Here is an 18,143-nt window from a genome sequence, read left to right as displayed (position 1 = left end):
AGCGCGCGCGTGCGAGAGAGGGAGCGCGCGCGTGCGAGAGAGGGAGCGCGCGCGTGCGAGAGAGGGAGCGCGCGCGTGCGAGAGAGAGAGAGAGCGCGCGCGTGCGAGAGAGGGAGCGCGCGCGTGCGAGAGAGAGAGCGCGCGCGTGCGAGAGAGAGAGAGCGCGCGTGCGAGAGAGAGAGAGCGCGCGTGCGAGAGAGAGAGAGCGCGCGTGCGAGAGAGAGAGAGCGCGCGTGCGAGAGAGAGAGAGCGCGCGTGCGAGAGAGAGAGAGCGCGCGTGCGAGAGAGAGAGCGCGCGCGTGCGAGAGAGAGTGAGTGAGAGAGAGAGAGAGAGAGAGACAGACAGACAGACAGATAATGCAGCCTTGTCAACATTACACACATACAAAGAAAAATAAAAAAAACCACAAATTTCAACTTTTGCAACCAAAATTGAAATTTAAAACTGTAGCAAACCAGTTACTTATTTTGCATCGACAATATGCAAATAAGCAATGTTAAGTTCATCTCAATTAGTCTTGGGTTAATTTTCAATGTACCTTGCTCCTTTTCGAAAATGGCAGCTGTACTTCGGATAATCATAGAGTTCTGTCATTCTTTCTTTGAATTTTTCTCTTATTGCACATTTTTCCAAAAATGGCAATGTCAGTTTGTTCTGAGCTTCCACATAAGCCTATAGTAATAGATTCAGAACAAAAATTTAAAGAATACTTCACCAACATACAAAGTGTATTGTGGATGATTTTTCAATTAATTCTTCACAAACAAAAATACAAGGCATATCCTTCTGTGCATGCTGTGCCTTATGAAACAGATGTAACTAGCAATTAAAATTGTTTAACTTATGCATCTCTAACACTTTATAGATCAGCTGGAATTACATAAAAATACTGTAGTCAACTTGATACCACAGGTATAACCTAACATTATGTAGAGAGATGAGAATATTACATGTTTAAATGAGTACAGGGTTAATTGTTCAAAAGCAAGCCAAGGAAAATTTCCAAATTGAAAGTGCTATTTAAGATTTACATTTCAGTCAAACATTTGATCAGTGCACACAATCCATTGTAAATGTATGTTCTAAGTAGTGGAACAAACACACCCCTAGCCATAGTTCGAACAAAGCACTGATGCATAATGTGTGTATTAGGAAGATTTCCTAATAGATAAAATTGAGGCAAAATAAAAATAAAAGCAGAGTTGAACAAGTAAGTTTTGGATAAAATCACATTTGTTTGAGCAGATCGAAACAGAATAATAGGATACTACTCAAAAAAACAGAAGAAAAATACATGCTAGTAATTTTATCTATATTTGTAATTGTGACAGTACGAGGGGAATATTTTTTTAAAAATCGATCTGTTCAGGCATATTAAATCACCTTGGGGCAGGTGGGAATTTGACGTAAACAATTAAGTGCTGATACCAGAAACTAGTCTTGCATGCAATGTGCTTGGCAACCAGATTCAGACCAGGATGAATATATAGAGATAAAAAAAAATTTAAAATTCTGCATTAGGGTGGACTGCAGAATCTTTATGGAGAGTGGGTTAGTGTGGATAGAAAAAAAAAAGACTCCCATTCATAACTGCATTGTACGATAAGGATTGAAAATATGTAGTGCTCAAGTTACATTTCCATCTCAAATACTTCCCAAATTGCATGTTTAGGACTTCATAGAAGATAATGATGAACAAATTTGATTATCTTTTTCATAAAACACCCACTACTGCTGGGTCAAAATCCTGGAATTCCCCCTCTCATGGGTATTGTGGATCATCTTGTAACACATGGACAGCAGTTCAAGAAGACAGCTCACCACTACCTTCTCAAGGGCAACTCAGGATGGGCAATAATTGCTGGTCAGCCAGCAATGCCCACATCCCATGAATGAATTTAAAGAAATTAAGTACTTGATTTATTCCTTTCTGCATCAAGTCTCTTTCCACCTCTGAAAGAAGATAACATCTTGCTGGTTTACAATTAACACTAATTAGAGTAACCATTAAAATGTGAGCTGTGACAAGAATGGATTGGTTCTTCAACCATAGGAGACATCATTGCTGACCATCCTCATATTCTAACTGAAGTTCACAAATCTGTGCTTCCATGGTAGGGGAGGCGATGGTCTAGTGGTATTATCACTCAACTATTAATCCAGAGACCTAGATAATGTTCTGGGACATAGGTTCCATCATCTGAAAACTGAATCCAATAAAAGTCGAGACGTAACACCATGAAACCACTGTTGATTATTGGAAAAACCCACATGGTTCACTAATGTCTTTTAGGGAAGGACATCTACCATCCTGACCTGATCTGGCCTATATGTGACTTCAGACCCACAGAAACGTGGTTCACTCTTAACTGCCCTACTGGGCAATCAGTGATGGGCAATAAATGCTGGCCTGACAAAGAGTTTACGTCAGAAACATGGACTCTCCTGCTCCTCGGATACTGTCTAACCTGCTGTGCTTTTCCAATGCCACCCTTTTCGACTCTGACTCTCCAGCATCTGCAGTACTCCCTTTGTCCGAATAACTGCTGGCCCAGTCAGTGACGCCTACATCCCATGGAGTTATGTTCTTTTTGCATATATTAAAATGGCAAATACCTATACTGATGGCTCACATTTTATATTAAATATCTTAGTCAACCCCTATTTTGAGGTTGAGGTTCAAAGGTTGACTTACACTAAAAGTTTTCATCAACTTGGAGATGGTGAGGACTGCAGATGTTTAAGAGTCATATTGGATAAAGAGTGGAGCTGGAAAAAACACAGCAGGTCAAGTAGCATCAGAAAAGGAGAGTCAACGTTTTAGGTCCCAACCAGCATAACTTTTCATTTTATCCATATTACTCCAGGGAGGCATAAATGAAAATCAGAGTCACTAAATGTGGTCACAAAATGCAAGCCTGAGTACTTTTAAGAGATTTGCTTGTAATTGTTCTCTTTGCTATTTAGAAGACACTTAATTCATTTCTTTGAAATAGGTTGTAATTTGCTCTGCAGTACACTTGGCATTATTTAAAGCCTCAATGATTTCTCCTAGGAGCAGCCACATCACCTCCTGTATCTAAACTGCAAAACAACTGTGAGCGGGTTCTGGTTGGTGCATACTCCACAAAGTAAAAAGACAGAATGTAGTTTGTCGTCGTCTTCTTTCAGATAGTTCCTTTGAACAAGGATGACTTGCTCCCACTTAGGCTGAATGCGTTCGACAATGGTTGATACAGTCTACAGATCACACATTAGATTTACTTGTCGATGCCAGACAGGTAATGCTTATGTTGGATAAATCCATTCTTTCAGGTTTTCTGCACACAGACAGACCCTTACCCTTACCCTCATCTCTTACCGTTTCAGGTGAAGGCTCTGAATGTGTTTGCTACTTTCCTAAACGATCCTTCTCCAGTTTTTTTTTCCAATCACAGGCCAGGGTCTCCCATAGTTAACCAGTATTTTTTGACTTCTTCAGAGATGTTCTAAGCATTTCGATTGTCCCAAAGGGAGATTCTAACTATCAGTTCCAAGTAGAGCAGTTGTTTTGGGAGAAACTCAGTAGGTCAAAAAGCATCTCTGGAGAGAGAAACAGAGTTAACAGTTTGAGTCCAGACTGACTCTTCCTTTTGCATTTGAGACATTGTTTCTCTCTCCATAGATGCTGCCAGACCTGTTGAGTTTCTCTTACACTTCAGATTTCCAGCATCCACAATATTTTGCTTCTATATCAGTTGTTTGGGGAATCCACTGTCAGGCATGCAGATGTACAGTTGTTGGACTACCTTTCTTGCCATTTTCTTCTCCAGTGTCTCCAAAACCATATAGGGGTGCAAAGATCACTGCTGCTGGTAAATCATAACCTTAGTCTCAACTTTTAGAATAACATAGCAAAGGAAAGCATTTAACCTGACTTTCAAAGAACTGGCCAATTACTATCGACTTCCCTGCTGCTGAAAATATTTTCCCACAAAGTATAATCTCATATCCTTTTGAAATTTTCTATTGAACTTAGTTTCACCACTTCTCAGTAATGCATTTTAGACCATAATAACTTAGCCCATAACTTTTTTATCCTTTAATACCACCATATTCTTTTACTAAGCGCCTTACTCTGTGTTCTCCAGTTGGTGATCTTTGCGCCACTGGAATAATTCTACTTATTTATTCCATAACTTCTGTACACAGTATTGCCTTTACCCAATGGAACATAGGAGAATAGTATTTAAATATGCAGCACAGAACAACCTAGGCACCCAAATCCCAGTCTGTGCTGAGTAAACAATGACCTCAACGTTATTAAGCAACGAAAGCATGGAGATGAATCAAAACAAATCAGGATTCTTAATCATAATCCTTTGCTATGTAATTTTGAAAATAAGTGAGGTAAGTAATCAGAATTGACTTTATCTGTGAACTTCTCCCAAGTGAACCACTTCTCACAATCTACGGTCTCGCATTAAAAATGGCCACTTGTCTGTCAGTAATACAGGATTTGAGTATGAGTGAACGAAGACATTTTGTCCAACAATTTTGTCTTGCTGTCATTAGGACATTTACAATGTAGAGGAGACAATATTTTATATCCTACAAGAAGAGGGTGCAAGGTAATTTTCTCCACAGCATTTCAAATTGCCAGAGGACTCTCTACTACTGTCTAGTGCAGACCTACCTTCACTGGTGTACAGATGCATTAGGATTCCTATAGTTCCACGTTACCGGCAACCTCGTAAATAGGTATCAAGCAATTTGCTTACCAGCCTGTGTTTGCAAAACACAACAGTTTTCAAACATAGATAGGCTTGTGATGGGACAAATTATCCAGTGTACTAAAATCATGCTGACACCAATTTAACATTATTAGTCAGGCATGTACTTGATGTACCCTAAATGACAAATTAATATTCAGGGTCCGTTCTTAGCAGAGAGACAAACATATACAGCTATTCTGCCCATCTCAACTTAACAAAATAGATGGCAGCCGCTTCTGGTTCAAACCTCAGCGCAATACCTTAACTAATGAGAGTCAACTTGCGTGATTTAAGTTCAAACAAAGATAAGACAGTTAACTGTTAGTCACCATCCATTTGGAGCATTCTCCATATTAATGCCTTTACCAATCAGAATTCACTGCCAATCTATTAATTGTCTCTTCTCATACAGTATTAAAACACTGGTACACTTATAAATGTAAAGAGGGACAATGTCCTCATGAGTGCAAAATGAAAGGCTTCAATGAAATGTGCTTTGTTTTTTGCAATATCTAAGAATGCCCATTCGAAAAGATAAACAGAAGAAAACTACCCAGCAGAAAAAGGCAGAAACTAAGTGCAAACGCTAATCAGGAAGGAAACTTTGATAGAGATTACATTTCCGATTATCCTTAGGAACAGTATTTACAACCTAGTTTAAAGTCTAGCAAGCAAAGTTATACAAAGTACGATGTAAAATGTAATCATACAAATTTTACAGACTCACCTTTCAAAATGTCAAACATATTCATGTATAGGTTATTAACAATTACAGAAACTTTTAATTACCTTAGTGTCTTCACTATCGGGGTTTTCTAACCATCTATATGGGTCAGCAATTTTATAGCCATGGTAGTCATCAATCTGATTACAGAAATGAGAAAAATAATTAGATTATAGCACTTTCGTACAACTTTAAGATTGATTTTTGTATTGAAGATTCTGATACTTCTATTACAAATTTTAATTTTGTAATTGCAGCTGATGCACATGCACTATTTGCAAAGGATAATATTCCAGGAATTGTGTAAATTCAGATGGTTACGGGAATGTATCATAATAAATTGTAAAACAGATAACAGGTACAGTGCAGACTACATTTCTCGTCCATATTCACTTTGTTCTGTGAGCATCTAACAGATATCTTTCTCTCTCTCCCATTCTCTGTACTTCCTCCACCATCGATGATACAAATGTCTCAGCAAGAGGCCCAGCAATCACTTCTCTAGCTTCCCACAGAGTTCTCGGGTACGCCTGATCAGGTACTGGGGATCTATCCACGTTTAAGCATTTCAAGACATCCAGCACTTCCTCCTCTGTAATCTGGACATTTTACAAGGTGTTTTTCCGTTCAATCTATATTTTCCATTTCCTTTTCCACAGTAAATATCACAAGTGAATTAAAAAATAGATAAACCAAGCACGTGAACTGTTTCCATTTACCTTTTGCCTTTGTGCAGGAAGTTCTTATGTGATCTGGTTAGCTTAGTTTATCTGTAATGGAGCTTTTAATCCAAGGGGCATGGGCTTCAAATTTCGTGTTGAGGAATGTTGAGGAACTAGATATTGCAATTGATTTTTCTGCTGAAATAATTGAAAGTTGAGAGTTTTATATGCTGTAATTTCCTGATATTTATTGAATTGTTTTTATTCTGTCATGGGAGATGGGCATAACTCCCAAGGCCAGAATTCACTTGTTAATCCTTGAATTTCTAGAGTCAATCACGTTGTTGTGGGTCTGGAATCACATAGAATCCAGGAAATTATGACAAAATTATACAAAGCACAATGTTAGCTCCACGTAATGTCTGTTTCTTGGGAGCTCAGTCTAGGCAGGGCGTGAAGATTTTGAAGATGCATAAAAGAGAATGACTTGAATTCAGAGTTAAGGAATTAGTTACTTGAACAACCAAGAGTAGCTGGGATTGATTATTCTCTAGAGCAAAGAATATTAAGGTGAAATTTGATAAAGCTGTTTATAATGTGAAAGGCTTCATTGGAGAGATACTACTTACAGTGGTTGAAGACAGCACAAGAAATGGAAGATATAGATTGAACGGAAATAGCTGGTGACAAGTTGGTGGTGGGCAAGTTGTTGGAGGGAACCCTGAAGGACAGAATGTACATGTATTTGGAAAGGCAAGGACTGATTCGGGATAGTCAACATGGCTTTGTGCGTGGGAAATCATGTCTCACAAACTTGATTGAGTTTTTGGAAGAAGTAACAAAGAGGATTGATGAGGGCAGAGCAGAAGATGTGATCTCTATGAACTTCAGTAAGGCGTTTGACAAGGTTCCCCATGGGAGACAGGTTAGCAAGGTAGATCTCACGGAATACAAGGAGAACTAGCCATTTGGATACAGAACTGGCTCAAAGGTAGAAGACAGAGGGTGGTAGTGGAGGGTTGTTTTTCAGACTGGAGGCCTGTGATCAGTGGAGTGCCACAAGGATCGATGCTGGTTCCTTTACCTTTTGTCATTTACATAAATGATTTGGATGTGAGCATAGGAGGTACAGTAAATAAGTTCGCAGATGACACCAAAATTGGAGGTATAGCGGACAGCGAAGAGGGTTACCTCAGATTACAACAGGATCTGGACCAGATGGGCCAATGGGCTGAGAAGTGGCAGATGGATTTTAATTCAGTTAAATGTGAGGTGCTGCATTTTGCAAAAGCAAATCTTAGCAGGACATATACACTTAATGGTAGGGTACTAGGGAGTGTTGCTGAACAAAGAGACCTTGGAGTGCAGGCTCATATCTCCTTGAAGGTGGACTCACAGGTAGATAGGATAGTGAAGGCGGCATTTGGTATGCTTTCTTTTATTTGTCAGAGTATTGAGTGCAGAAGTTGGGAAGTCATGTTGCGGCTGTACAGGACATTGGTTAGGCCACTGTTGGAATATTGCATGCAATTCTGGTCTCCTTCCTATCGGAAAGATGTTGTGACATGGATAGAATAAATAGACGGGGTCGGGGGAGTCCAGAACTAGACGGCACAGGTTTAGGGTGAGAGGGGAATATATAAAAGAGACCTATAGGGCAGCTTTTTCACACAGAGGGTGGTATGTGTATGGAATGAGCTGCCAGAGGAAGTGTTGGAAGCTGGTACAATTGCAACATTTAAACGGCATTTGGATGGGTATATGACTAGGAAGGGTTTGGAGGGATATGGGCTGGGTGCTGGCAGGTGGGACTAGATTAGGTCGGCATAGATGGGTTGGACTGAAGGGTCTGTTTCCACACTGTACATCTCTATGATTCTATGTAGGCTTCAGGACCTGCATGTGTTGCCAATCCCAAGCTGTTCTTGAGAAGGTAGTAGTGAGCTGCATTTCTGAACCCCTGCAGTTCATGTACTGTATACACACCACAATGCAACTGAGGATGGAAGTCCAGAACTCTAACCCAGTGACACTGAAAGAATGGCAATATATTTCAAAGGCAGGATGGTGAGTGGCTTGGAGGTGAACTTGGAGATTCCCACATATCTGCTGTCCTTGTTCTTCTAATAAATGCGTCGTGGAGTTCGAAGGTGCTGACTTTGGTGTATTCCTGCTGTGCATTTTATAGATAACATACACTGCTGCAGAATGTCGGTGGTGGACCCAATGAATGGTGTGAATGTGGTGCCATTCAAGTAGGCTGCTTTGACCTGGATGATGTCAAGATTTGTGGGTGTTGTTGATGCTGCATGCATCCAGGTAAGTGGTGGATATTCCATCACACCCTTGACTTGTGCCTAGTAGGTGGTGGACAATCTTTGATGAGTCAGGGGTTGAGTGGCCTGTTGCAGTATTCCTCAGCTATGACTTGTTCTTGTAGTTGCTGCATTTATGTAGTGCGTGCAGATCAGTTTGTCATCAATGGTCACTTCAAGCATGTTGATACTGACAGATTCAGTGATGGTAATGCCACTGAATGTCAAGGGAGGCAATGAGATTTCTCATATTGAAGATGGTTATTGCCTGGCATTTGATTAGATTACTTAGTGTTGAAACAGGCCCTTCGGCTCAACAAGTCCACAGCGACCCGCCGAAGCGCAACCCACCCAGACCCATTCCCCTACATTAATCCCTTCACCTAACACTACGGGCAATTTAGCATAGCCAATTCACCTAACCTGCACATTTTTGGACTGTGGGAGAAAACCGGAGCATCTGGAGGAAACCCACGCAAACATGGAGAGAATGTACAAACTCCACACAGACAGTTGCCTAAAGCGGGAATTGAACCTGGGTCTCTAGCGCTGAGGCAATAGTGCTAACCACTGTGTCATCGTGCCGCCCATAGAGGATGGTTTCGATCTATTGACCTCTGGGTATGGGCCCAGCACGCTCCCGCTGCGCCACTCTGTTCCCACATTCGTGTGGCACAAATGTTGCTTGCCACCTTTCAGTACAAGCTTGGATATTGTCCAGGTCTTGCTGCACCTGGACATGCAATTCATTAACTGAGGAGTCGCAAATGGTGCTGAACATTCTTCAATTATCAGCGAACATCCCCACTTCTGAACTTATGATGGAGGGACGGTCATTGATGAAGCAGCTGAAGATGGCTGGGCTTAGGACATTACCTTGACAAACTGCTCCGGGGTGTTCTGGAGCTGAGAAGACTACCATCTTCCTGTGTACCAGGAATAACTAACTACCAGTTTTCCCTCTGATTTACACTTATTCCAGTTTTGCTCGGGCTCCTTCGCTCCTGGTTCGAATGCAGTCTTGATGTCATCTCACCTTGGAATTCAGTTCTCTTGTCGATGTTTGAACCAAAGCTGTAATGAGGTCAGGAGTTAAATAGCACTAGTTGAAGCCAAACTGAGCATCACTGAGCAGGTCATTGTTGAGCAAGTGCTGCTTGATACACTTTCCATCATTTTACTGATGATCGAGTGTAGATTAATGGAGTGGTAGTTGGCCGAATTAATTTATCCTGCTTTGCATGTACAGATGATATCTGGGCAATCTTCCATATTGTTGGGGCAGATGTCACTGTTTCAGCTGTATGGAAACAGCTTGGCTAGGGGTGTGACAAGTTCTTCTGTACTATTGCCAGAATGTCATCAGATCCCATAGCCTTTGCAGTATTCAGTTAGTCCAACTGTTTACATAGAAACATAGACCATAAGAATTAGGTGCAGGTGTTGGCAATTCAACTCCTTGCGCCTGTTCCACCATTTAATACGATCATCATGGCTGAACTCATCGTGGCCTCAACTCCACTTTCCTGTTCCCCCTTCAATCCATAAATAAAATTCTTCTATATCCTGACATTTACTCAATGTCCCAGCATCCACTACAGTCTGTGATTCTAAATTCCACAGATTTATGACCCTTTTAAATAAACAATTTCTCATCTGCTTTATATTTGCTACCTATTATCCTAAAACTGCTACCTATTATCCTCTTGTCCCAGATTGTCCCACATCAAAAAACATTTGTGGTGTGAAATTGAATTGGTTGAAGAATGACATGTGGTGGGGACCACCAGAGGAGACCAGAATGGATCAGCTAGTCAGCACTTCTGGCTGAAGATTGTTGTGAATGCTTGAGGCTTATCTGGGCTCTGCCTTCAATGATAATGGGGTTCTTTGTGGAGACACTTCCTCCAGCAAGTTGTTTGACTGTACATCACTACTCATGACTGGATGTGGCAGGACTGCAGACCTTAGATCTAATTTGTTGATGTGGCCTCGCTCATGTCTGTCAATCACTTTCAGTTTATACTGTTGGCACCCAAATAATCCTGCTGTTAGCTTCACCAGGTTGACACCTCATTTTTACGTATACCCAGAAGTGTTCCAGGAATGCCCTCCTCCACTCTTCACTGAACCAAGGTTGATCCCCCGGCTTGAGGCTAAGGTAGAATGGGGATATGCTGGGCCATGAAATTGCAGATTTTGTTGGAATATGATTCTGCTGCTGATGGCCCACAGCACCTCACCAATCTTGAGTTGGTCTAATTCAATTCTGCCCATATACCACAGTAACAGTGCCATACAACACGATGCAAGATGTTACCAGTGTGAAGGCAGCACTTCATCTCCACAAGGACAGTACAGTGGTCACTCTTACTGATACTGTCTGGACAGATGCAGGAAGATTAGTGGGGATAAGGTCAGGTATGCTTTTCCCTGTCCACCTGCCACAGATGCAGTCTAGTAGCAATATCCTTTAGGACCTGGCCAGTTTGCTTAATAGTGCTACTTCTGAGACATTCTTAGCACTGGACATTGGAATCTCCTACCAGAGTACATTCCCCACAGAGTGTTCGATGTGGAAGAGGACACAGTTATCAGCCAAAGGAGGAAGGTATGTTGTAATTAGGAGGTATCCTTGCTCATATTTAACTTGATATTGTGAGACTTCAGGATATCCGGGGTCATTGTTGAGAGCTTGCAGAGCAACTCTCTCCTGATGTAACTAATCTGTGAGCGAGCTCTCCCAATTTTGGCATTTGTCCCCATGTCAGCAAGGAGGCCTTTGCAGAGTCTTTAGAGCTGTTTCTGCAGTTGTCACTTCTGGTGCTTAGGCTAATTGCAAGAGGATTCGCAGTAGGGTTAAAATGGTGTCCTCTCTGGTTTCATGTCTTTGTTTAGACTTCATAGTGATTATTACAACTGAATGGCTTGGTAGGCCATATGCACAACTATTTCTAATGTCTTTCTGATTATTAGTTGAGGTTAGAGCATTTTATAATTATTTTTCTGTTACATTAGTCTATTCTTTTTCCTATTTCTTATGCTCATTGCCATACTTTATTTAGAAGATATTTTATTTGCCTCTTGCACCTCTTGAGATTTTCTTTGAATTTTTTTGTTGCCTTTTATAGTTCAGTTGCTTGTTTTGTTTTAAGGAGAATTAGTATCCATTTAACTTTTACATCTATATTAGTTGTTGTAAAGTCACTGCTTCTAGTCCAGCAATAAATGCATGCATGCATGAAATAGATTATAGTTATTGGAGCTCATTTTACAATATGATCTAACTGGTAAAAAGAGATTTTCAACAAATAATCAGGATTCTTTCAAACATTACAGTATTTTGCTGACACTACAAATTCCAGTTTTCTTTTCCTCCAGTTTGTACTAGAGTATCAACACACATTCTTTAGCTAAGATAAAAAAGCTTTTGTGCAATTCATACCTTAGAATCGCAACATTTTAAAAGATTAGTTTACAGTAAAATGCTTTGAATATTCTGAAGTTGTAAATGGAACCCTAAAACGTAGTCCCAGCATTATAATATTCTTGTCAAATCACCCAAAATTAAAAGCATTAGATATAGTTCTTTGAAAGCCAAGCAAAGAACACATTCATAGGTTAACAAAAATATAGTAAAACAAAAATCAACTACCATTGGCAGTTCTGAAGTAGGGTGGCAAGAAAAGTATGTACTATGCCTGCTAATTGAAGGGGTTAGAACATGGAAAATAGATTATATAAACAAACGTGAAGTTATTTACTGTGTTGAGAAAAACAGGAAGGCAGAATATTTCTTAAATTAGGAGTGTCCAGAAAAGATCTGGGTGTTCTTGTTCATGAGTCACTAAAAGCTAACAAATGAGGGTCACAAGCAACTCAAAAGAAAATAGTATGTTGACATGCATTTCAGAGAGAATCAGAATACAGGATAGAGACGTCTTGCTATAATTGTATAGAGTCTGAGTTATTCCTCACTTAAGAGCATTATGTATAGTTTGGGTCTCCTAATCCACAGAAGTGCAAATTAAGGTTCATTAGATTAATTCTTAGGTTGGGCTATCTGGTCGACATGGACGGGTGAGACCGAAGGCTCTGTTTCCATGCTGTACATCTCTATGACTGTTTTATGAAGACAGATTGAGGAAACTAGGGTCTGTATGCTCTAGAGCTTCAAAGAATGAGAGGTGTTCTCATTTGACACTTAAAATTCATACAGGGCATAACAGGATGGATGATGTAGGTGGATGTTTAACCTGGTAAATTTGAGTCTAGAACCAGGGAATATAATCTCACAATAAGGGGGGGGAATTAAAACCGAGATGGAGAGGTATTTCAACGTTCAGAGGGTTGTGAACTTTAGGAATTTCCTCTCCCGAGGTCTAGGGAAGCTCCATCGTTGATCAGCTTCCAGATAAGACTTGATAGGTTTACGTGACTCCCCTCTCCCGTGGGACCACCCCGTCTCCTCCCACCAGAATCTTACCCCATGTCTACCCAACTTGACAGGATTGTGGAGATTACTGACATTAAAAGGTAGTGCAGGAACGCAGCAACGAAAAGATGATCGATCAGCCACGATCGCCCCTGCGGGACCACACAAGGCCTGTGTCTCCTTCCCCCCCCGCCGCCGCCGCTCGGATTCCTCCCCAGCCTCCATCCCAAGCAAACAAACACGCCGTCCTCCTGTAGACCCTCGCAAGTCTCCAGCCGCAAGGGTTACCGGGGACGCTGCCCACCGGAGCGGCGTCGTTAAACAGCTACCCGGCTGAGCCCACTCACCACCTCGAGCCGCTTGGCCTCCGGGTATTTGTGAGCCATTGTCCCGCAACCGCGTACACCCTTCCAGCCCAACCGCCCGGCGTTCCACACTGCGCTCACTGATACGTCACAGAGGCCCCCGTGCGCTCCACCGCGCCCCCACCAACCACGCGCTGCCGGAAGTAACTGCTGCCCCACGTGGGCGGTGGCGGCAGCAGCAGCAGCAACCTCCGGAGGGAGCGGACCCACTCAGGCAGGGCGACCTCCATCGCATCGAGTTGTCTGCTTCCAACAGCGTGCAAACTGATCAGGTACCGCATACGTTCCAAGTTCGTGGCTTGGCGGAGAGATGACGGGATTCTCCTGTTACTTGGAGAGGTTGCGAATACAGAAACAGCTCGCCCTTGTCCGTGTGGATGTGGGAGCTGGGATTCCTCTCGGGGGCGAGATTCGCGCTGGGGGCCTGTTGAAACATTCAGGGGTCGCAGGTCTTTAAGAGAGAGCGAGGAGTGTTTCTCTCTCCCGCTCCTAAGGGTTGTAAGCATTTGGAATTCTCCGCCTCAAGAGTTGGTGGAGTCAGAGTCTTCTTACCTGAAAGGCAGAGGTGGACGAAGTCTTGATCACCAAAGTTAAAAATCACACAACACCAGGTAATAGTCCACCAGATTTATTTGGAAATACCAGCTTTCGAGGCATTGCACCTGATGAAGAAGCAGCGCTCCAAAAGCTAGTGATTCCACATAAACCTGTTGGATTATACCCTGGTGTTGTGTAATTTTTAACTTCGTACACCCCAGTCCAACACTGGTACCACCAAATCTTGATCATCAAAGGCACAGGTCGGAATGTGGTGTCCTCAAATCAGCCATGATCTTTGTGAATGTTGGAAATAGGGCTGGATGGGCTGAGTGACCTCCTCCTCCTCCCTGTCTCTCCCCACTTTACCCCCTCCTCTCCCTGTCCCCCACCCCTGCCACCTCACCCACCGCCTCGTCACAACTATCTCCTGCAACTTTTTAAATTGCAAAAGCTGCATCCACACCTCCCCTGTCAGCTCCACCCAAGGCCCCAAAAGAACCTTTCACATCCATCAGCATTTTTCCTGCATCTCTACATTTTTATTTTACTATATCCGTTGCTCCCAATGCAGTCTCGTCTACAGTGGGGAGACAGGACACTTACTCGCAGAGTGCTTCAGAGAACATCTCCGGGACACCCACACCAATCACCCTGTGGCCAAACACTTCAACGGGGCGGCACGGTGGCTCAGTGGTTTGCACTGCTGCCTTAGCAGCAGGGACCTGGGTTCGATTCCTGCCTTGGGTGAGGAGTTTGCATATTCTCCCCATGTCTGTGTGGGTTTCCTCCAGGTGCTCCAATTTGCTTCTGCAAAAATGTGCAGGTCAGGTGAATTGCCCATGTTAAATTGTCCATAGTGTTAGATGCATTAGACAGGGGTAAATGTCGGGTAGGAGAATGGGTCTGAGTGGGTTACTCTTCAGAGGGTTGGTGTGGACTTGTTGGGCTAAAGGGCTTTTTTTCATACTGTAGGGAGTCTTAAAAAAAACTCCTCCTCCCACTCTGCCAAGGACATGCAGTTCCTGGGCCGCCTCCATCGCTACTCCCTTACCACCCGAAGCCTGAAGGAAGAATGCCTTACCTTCCACCTCGGGACTTTCCAACTCCATGGCATCAATGTGGATTTCACCAGTTTCCTCATTTCTCCTCCCCCACCTTATTCCAGTTCCAACCTTCCAACTCGACACCCCCCTCATGACCTGTCCATCCTCCTTCCCACCCATCTGCTCCAACCTCCCCTTTGACCTATCACCATCACCCCCATCTCCATCTACCTAATGCACTCTCAGCTACCTTCCCCACCTCTCTCCCATTTGTCTCTCCACCCTCTCCTGCTCCTTGGATGCTGCTTGATCCGCTGTGCTTTTCCATATCTCAACCCATATCCCTCCAAACCTTTCCTATTTATGCATCCATCCCAATGTCTTCTAAACGTTGTAATTGGGCCTGCATCCACCACTTCCTCAGGAAGTTCATTACACATGCGAACCACCCTCTGTGTATAAAATTTGCCTCATGTCTTTTTTAAAACTCTCTCCTCTCTCACCTTAAAAATGTACCCACTAGTCTTGAAATTCCCCATCTTGGGGAAAAGACAACTACCATCAATTCTATCTATACCTCTCATTATTTTATAAACTTCTATCAGGTCACTTTTCAAACTCCTACATTTCAGTGATAAAAGTCTCAGTCTACCCAGTATTCCTTTATAAGTCAAACCTTTGAAAAGTTTTCCAACAGTTACATCAGCATCCAGTTTTTTTTTAATACAGCAAGGTCCCATACAATTAATTGGGTTTAAAGCAATGCCCTAGACCACCAGGTACAACCTCAACGAGCGCCAATGCAAGACTTTCTTCTTTCGAGGTGTCAATCATATTTTGATAGTGTTCATGGAACAATGAATGGTGACTTGGAGCCAGCTACCAATGCAGGTTTTTCTATGTTGAAAAGATGACAATTTGGCACTCTCTCAATAGTGCACTGAAATCTAAGCCTAAATTATAAGTTTAAATCTACACCATCTGACTCAGGCAACAATGATTTCAGTGCTTCAGCGTTTATACTTAGTCTGCTCAAGTCCCAGTGACTCATGCATCATGGATCACTGGTGAAACAAATTATTTTTTGTAGTTCCATGCTCCAAGACGGTGCTGGAATTTGCTGTGGGTGTTGGGACCAAGTTAAGATTCTCAGCCTACACTTGCTCACAGTGAGATCAGTGGAGCAATTTTGTGGGAGGTGGTCTTCTAATTGGCTGCCACAAAGTTAGCCACTCTTTAAGAATGGCCAAAACTTCACAGGAAGGCCCTATCTATACTTTAGGGACATATGATTTTTTGATAACAGATGCTGACTTTGCTCGTATTCTGGATCAGAATTTTAAAAATCATTCTTTCATGTTCTGATAGTGTCAGTGATTCCATGTGGACATTGCTGTTTTAGATTTTTAAAATTATTATTCATTCATAGAATGTGGGCATCTCTGGCTTTGCCAGCATTTATTGCCCACACCTAGTTGTTCAGAGGACAGTTAAGAGTCAACTACTTTGTTGTGGGTATCTGCAGACCATTCCTTCATTGAAGGATCTTAGTATACTAGACAGGCTTTTTTAAACAATCAACAATAGTTACATGGTGACTCTTATGCTTGCTTCTAATTCCAAAATTTTGTGACTGAATTCAAATTTCACTAGCTGTCATGGTGGGATTGGACCCCATGTACCCATAACCCAAGGTTCCAGATTACCTGTCCGGTGAAAATCAAGTTCAAGTTTTAGCATTTGTACTGATCTGATTCCCAATACATGTATTGTCCTTCGCTCGTATCAGCACCACAGTCTTTATCTATAGTCTGCCAACACTAGCGATCTCCACACACATCATCTATTGCATCCGCTGCACCCGATGTGGCCTCCTCTATATTGGGGAGACAGGCCGCCTACTTGCGGAACGTTTCAGAGAACACTTCTGGGACACCCTGACCAACCAACCCAACCACCCCGTAGCTCAACACTTCAACTTCCCCTCCCACTCCACCAAGGACATGCAGGTCTTTGGACTCCTCCATCGCCAGACCATAGCAACACGACGGTTGGAGGAAGAGCGCCTCATCTTCCGCCTAGGAACCCTCCAAACACAAGGGATGAACTCAGATTTCTCCAGTTTCCTCATTTCCCCTCCCCCCCACCTTGTCTCAGTCAAATCCCTTGAACTTAGCACTGCCTTCCTAACCTGCAAACTTCTTCCTGACCTCTCCGCCCCCACCCCACTCCGGCCTATCATCCTCACCTTGACCTTCTTCCACCTATCGCATTTCCAATGCCCCTTCCCCAAGTCCCTCCTCCCTACCTTTTATCTTAGCCTGCTGGACACACTTTGCTCATTCCTAAAGAAGGGCTTATGCCCGAAACGTCAATTCTCCTGTTCCTTGGATGCTGCCTAACCTGCTGCGCTTTTCCAGCAACACATTTTCAACACTAGCGAAACCAGACATGACCTGGTGAATAGTAATCCTGATAATTAAAGCTTTTAAAGGGAAATAATCTAAAGTTCAGAAAAAGTCCAAGAGAGGGATTTGTGACTGCTTCTGTTTATTTATTCCATTGTGACATTGGTGCATTATCTTGGAAACAATGGTTTGGAGGTGCCGATATTGGACCGTGGTGTACAAAGTTAAAAATCACACAACACCAGGTTGTCGTCCAACAGGTTTATTTGGAAGCACTAGCTTTCAGAGCATCGCTCCTTCATCAGATGGAACTACCTGACGAAGGAGTAGCACTCTGAAAGCTAGTGCTTCCAAATACCTGTAAACCTGTTGGACTATAACCTGGTGTAGTGATGTTTTAACCTTGGAGACAATGGCCTTTGTAGTATGTTAGGACGACTACTTCATGTTTGTCATTGCCAGAGTCCAAGGTACATGTTTCCATCATTTCCCACCAGTCTGTTCCATAGTTTATGTAACAAAGTCTACATTTTCCCTCCTTTGCTATAGTACTGTCTTCTGATATTGCCCATTCACCACTTTTAGTGCTCCCAATTGTTCTATATGAAGCTGAAGAAGTTGTGTTTAGACCCTCTGCAGACTAGAATAATGAGAAGAGACCTCTATGAAATGCATAAGATTCTGATAAGGTTTGACAGGTCTAGGCATTGAAGGCTGAATTTTCCTAGAATTCGCTGAATCAATTTAGCAAAGTTCCTTTTTGAGTCCAAGTGAATTTTCTTACAATATTCTCCAAAACACGTCTCATTAGCTATGCACCATCATTCCATGTTGTCCTGCTAACTCTACTTTCCCTCTCAGAACAGCAGAAGTAGTCGTCACTGCTGGGACCTTCC

The 18,143-nt window shown here is 42.5% G+C and overlaps 1 protein-coding gene across 4 annotated transcripts in view; it reads right to left on the bottom strand.

Annotated features, from left to right (window-relative positions):
- The window catches only part of LOC140458371 (prolyl endopeptidase-like), a 173,843-nt gene extending 160,471 nt beyond the window's left edge, over window positions 1–13,372 (bottom strand). The window contains exons 1-4 of one of the 4 annotated variants that reach the window (XM_072552845.1): window positions 13,239–13,294; window positions 5,545–5,619; window positions 4,677–4,765; window positions 540–673 (exon numbers count right to left, since the gene is read on the bottom strand). In XM_072552845.1, the coding sequence (XP_072408946.1) occupies window positions 540–595 (56 nt within the window). In that variant the 5' untranslated portion in view covers window positions 596–673; window positions 4,677–4,765; window positions 5,545–5,619; window positions 13,239–13,294. Of the gene's footprint in view, window positions 1–539; window positions 674–4,676; window positions 4,766–5,544; window positions 5,620–6,198; window positions 6,325–13,238 lie in introns of those variants that run through there. The other 3 variants (XM_072552838.1, XM_072552818.1, XM_072552828.1) reach the window with 3 other exon arrangements.
- Between the last annotated feature and the right edge of the window lie 4,771 nt (window positions 13,373–18,143).

The sequence above is a fragment of the Chiloscyllium punctatum genome, chromosome 3 (genome assembly GCF_047496795.1).
Source record: "Chiloscyllium punctatum isolate Juve2018m chromosome 3, sChiPun1.3, whole genome shotgun sequence".
NCBI classification, from domain to species: domain Eukaryota; kingdom Metazoa; phylum Chordata; class Chondrichthyes; order Orectolobiformes; family Hemiscylliidae; genus Chiloscyllium; species Chiloscyllium punctatum.
This window is presented reverse-complemented; position numbering and strand designations above follow the sequence as displayed.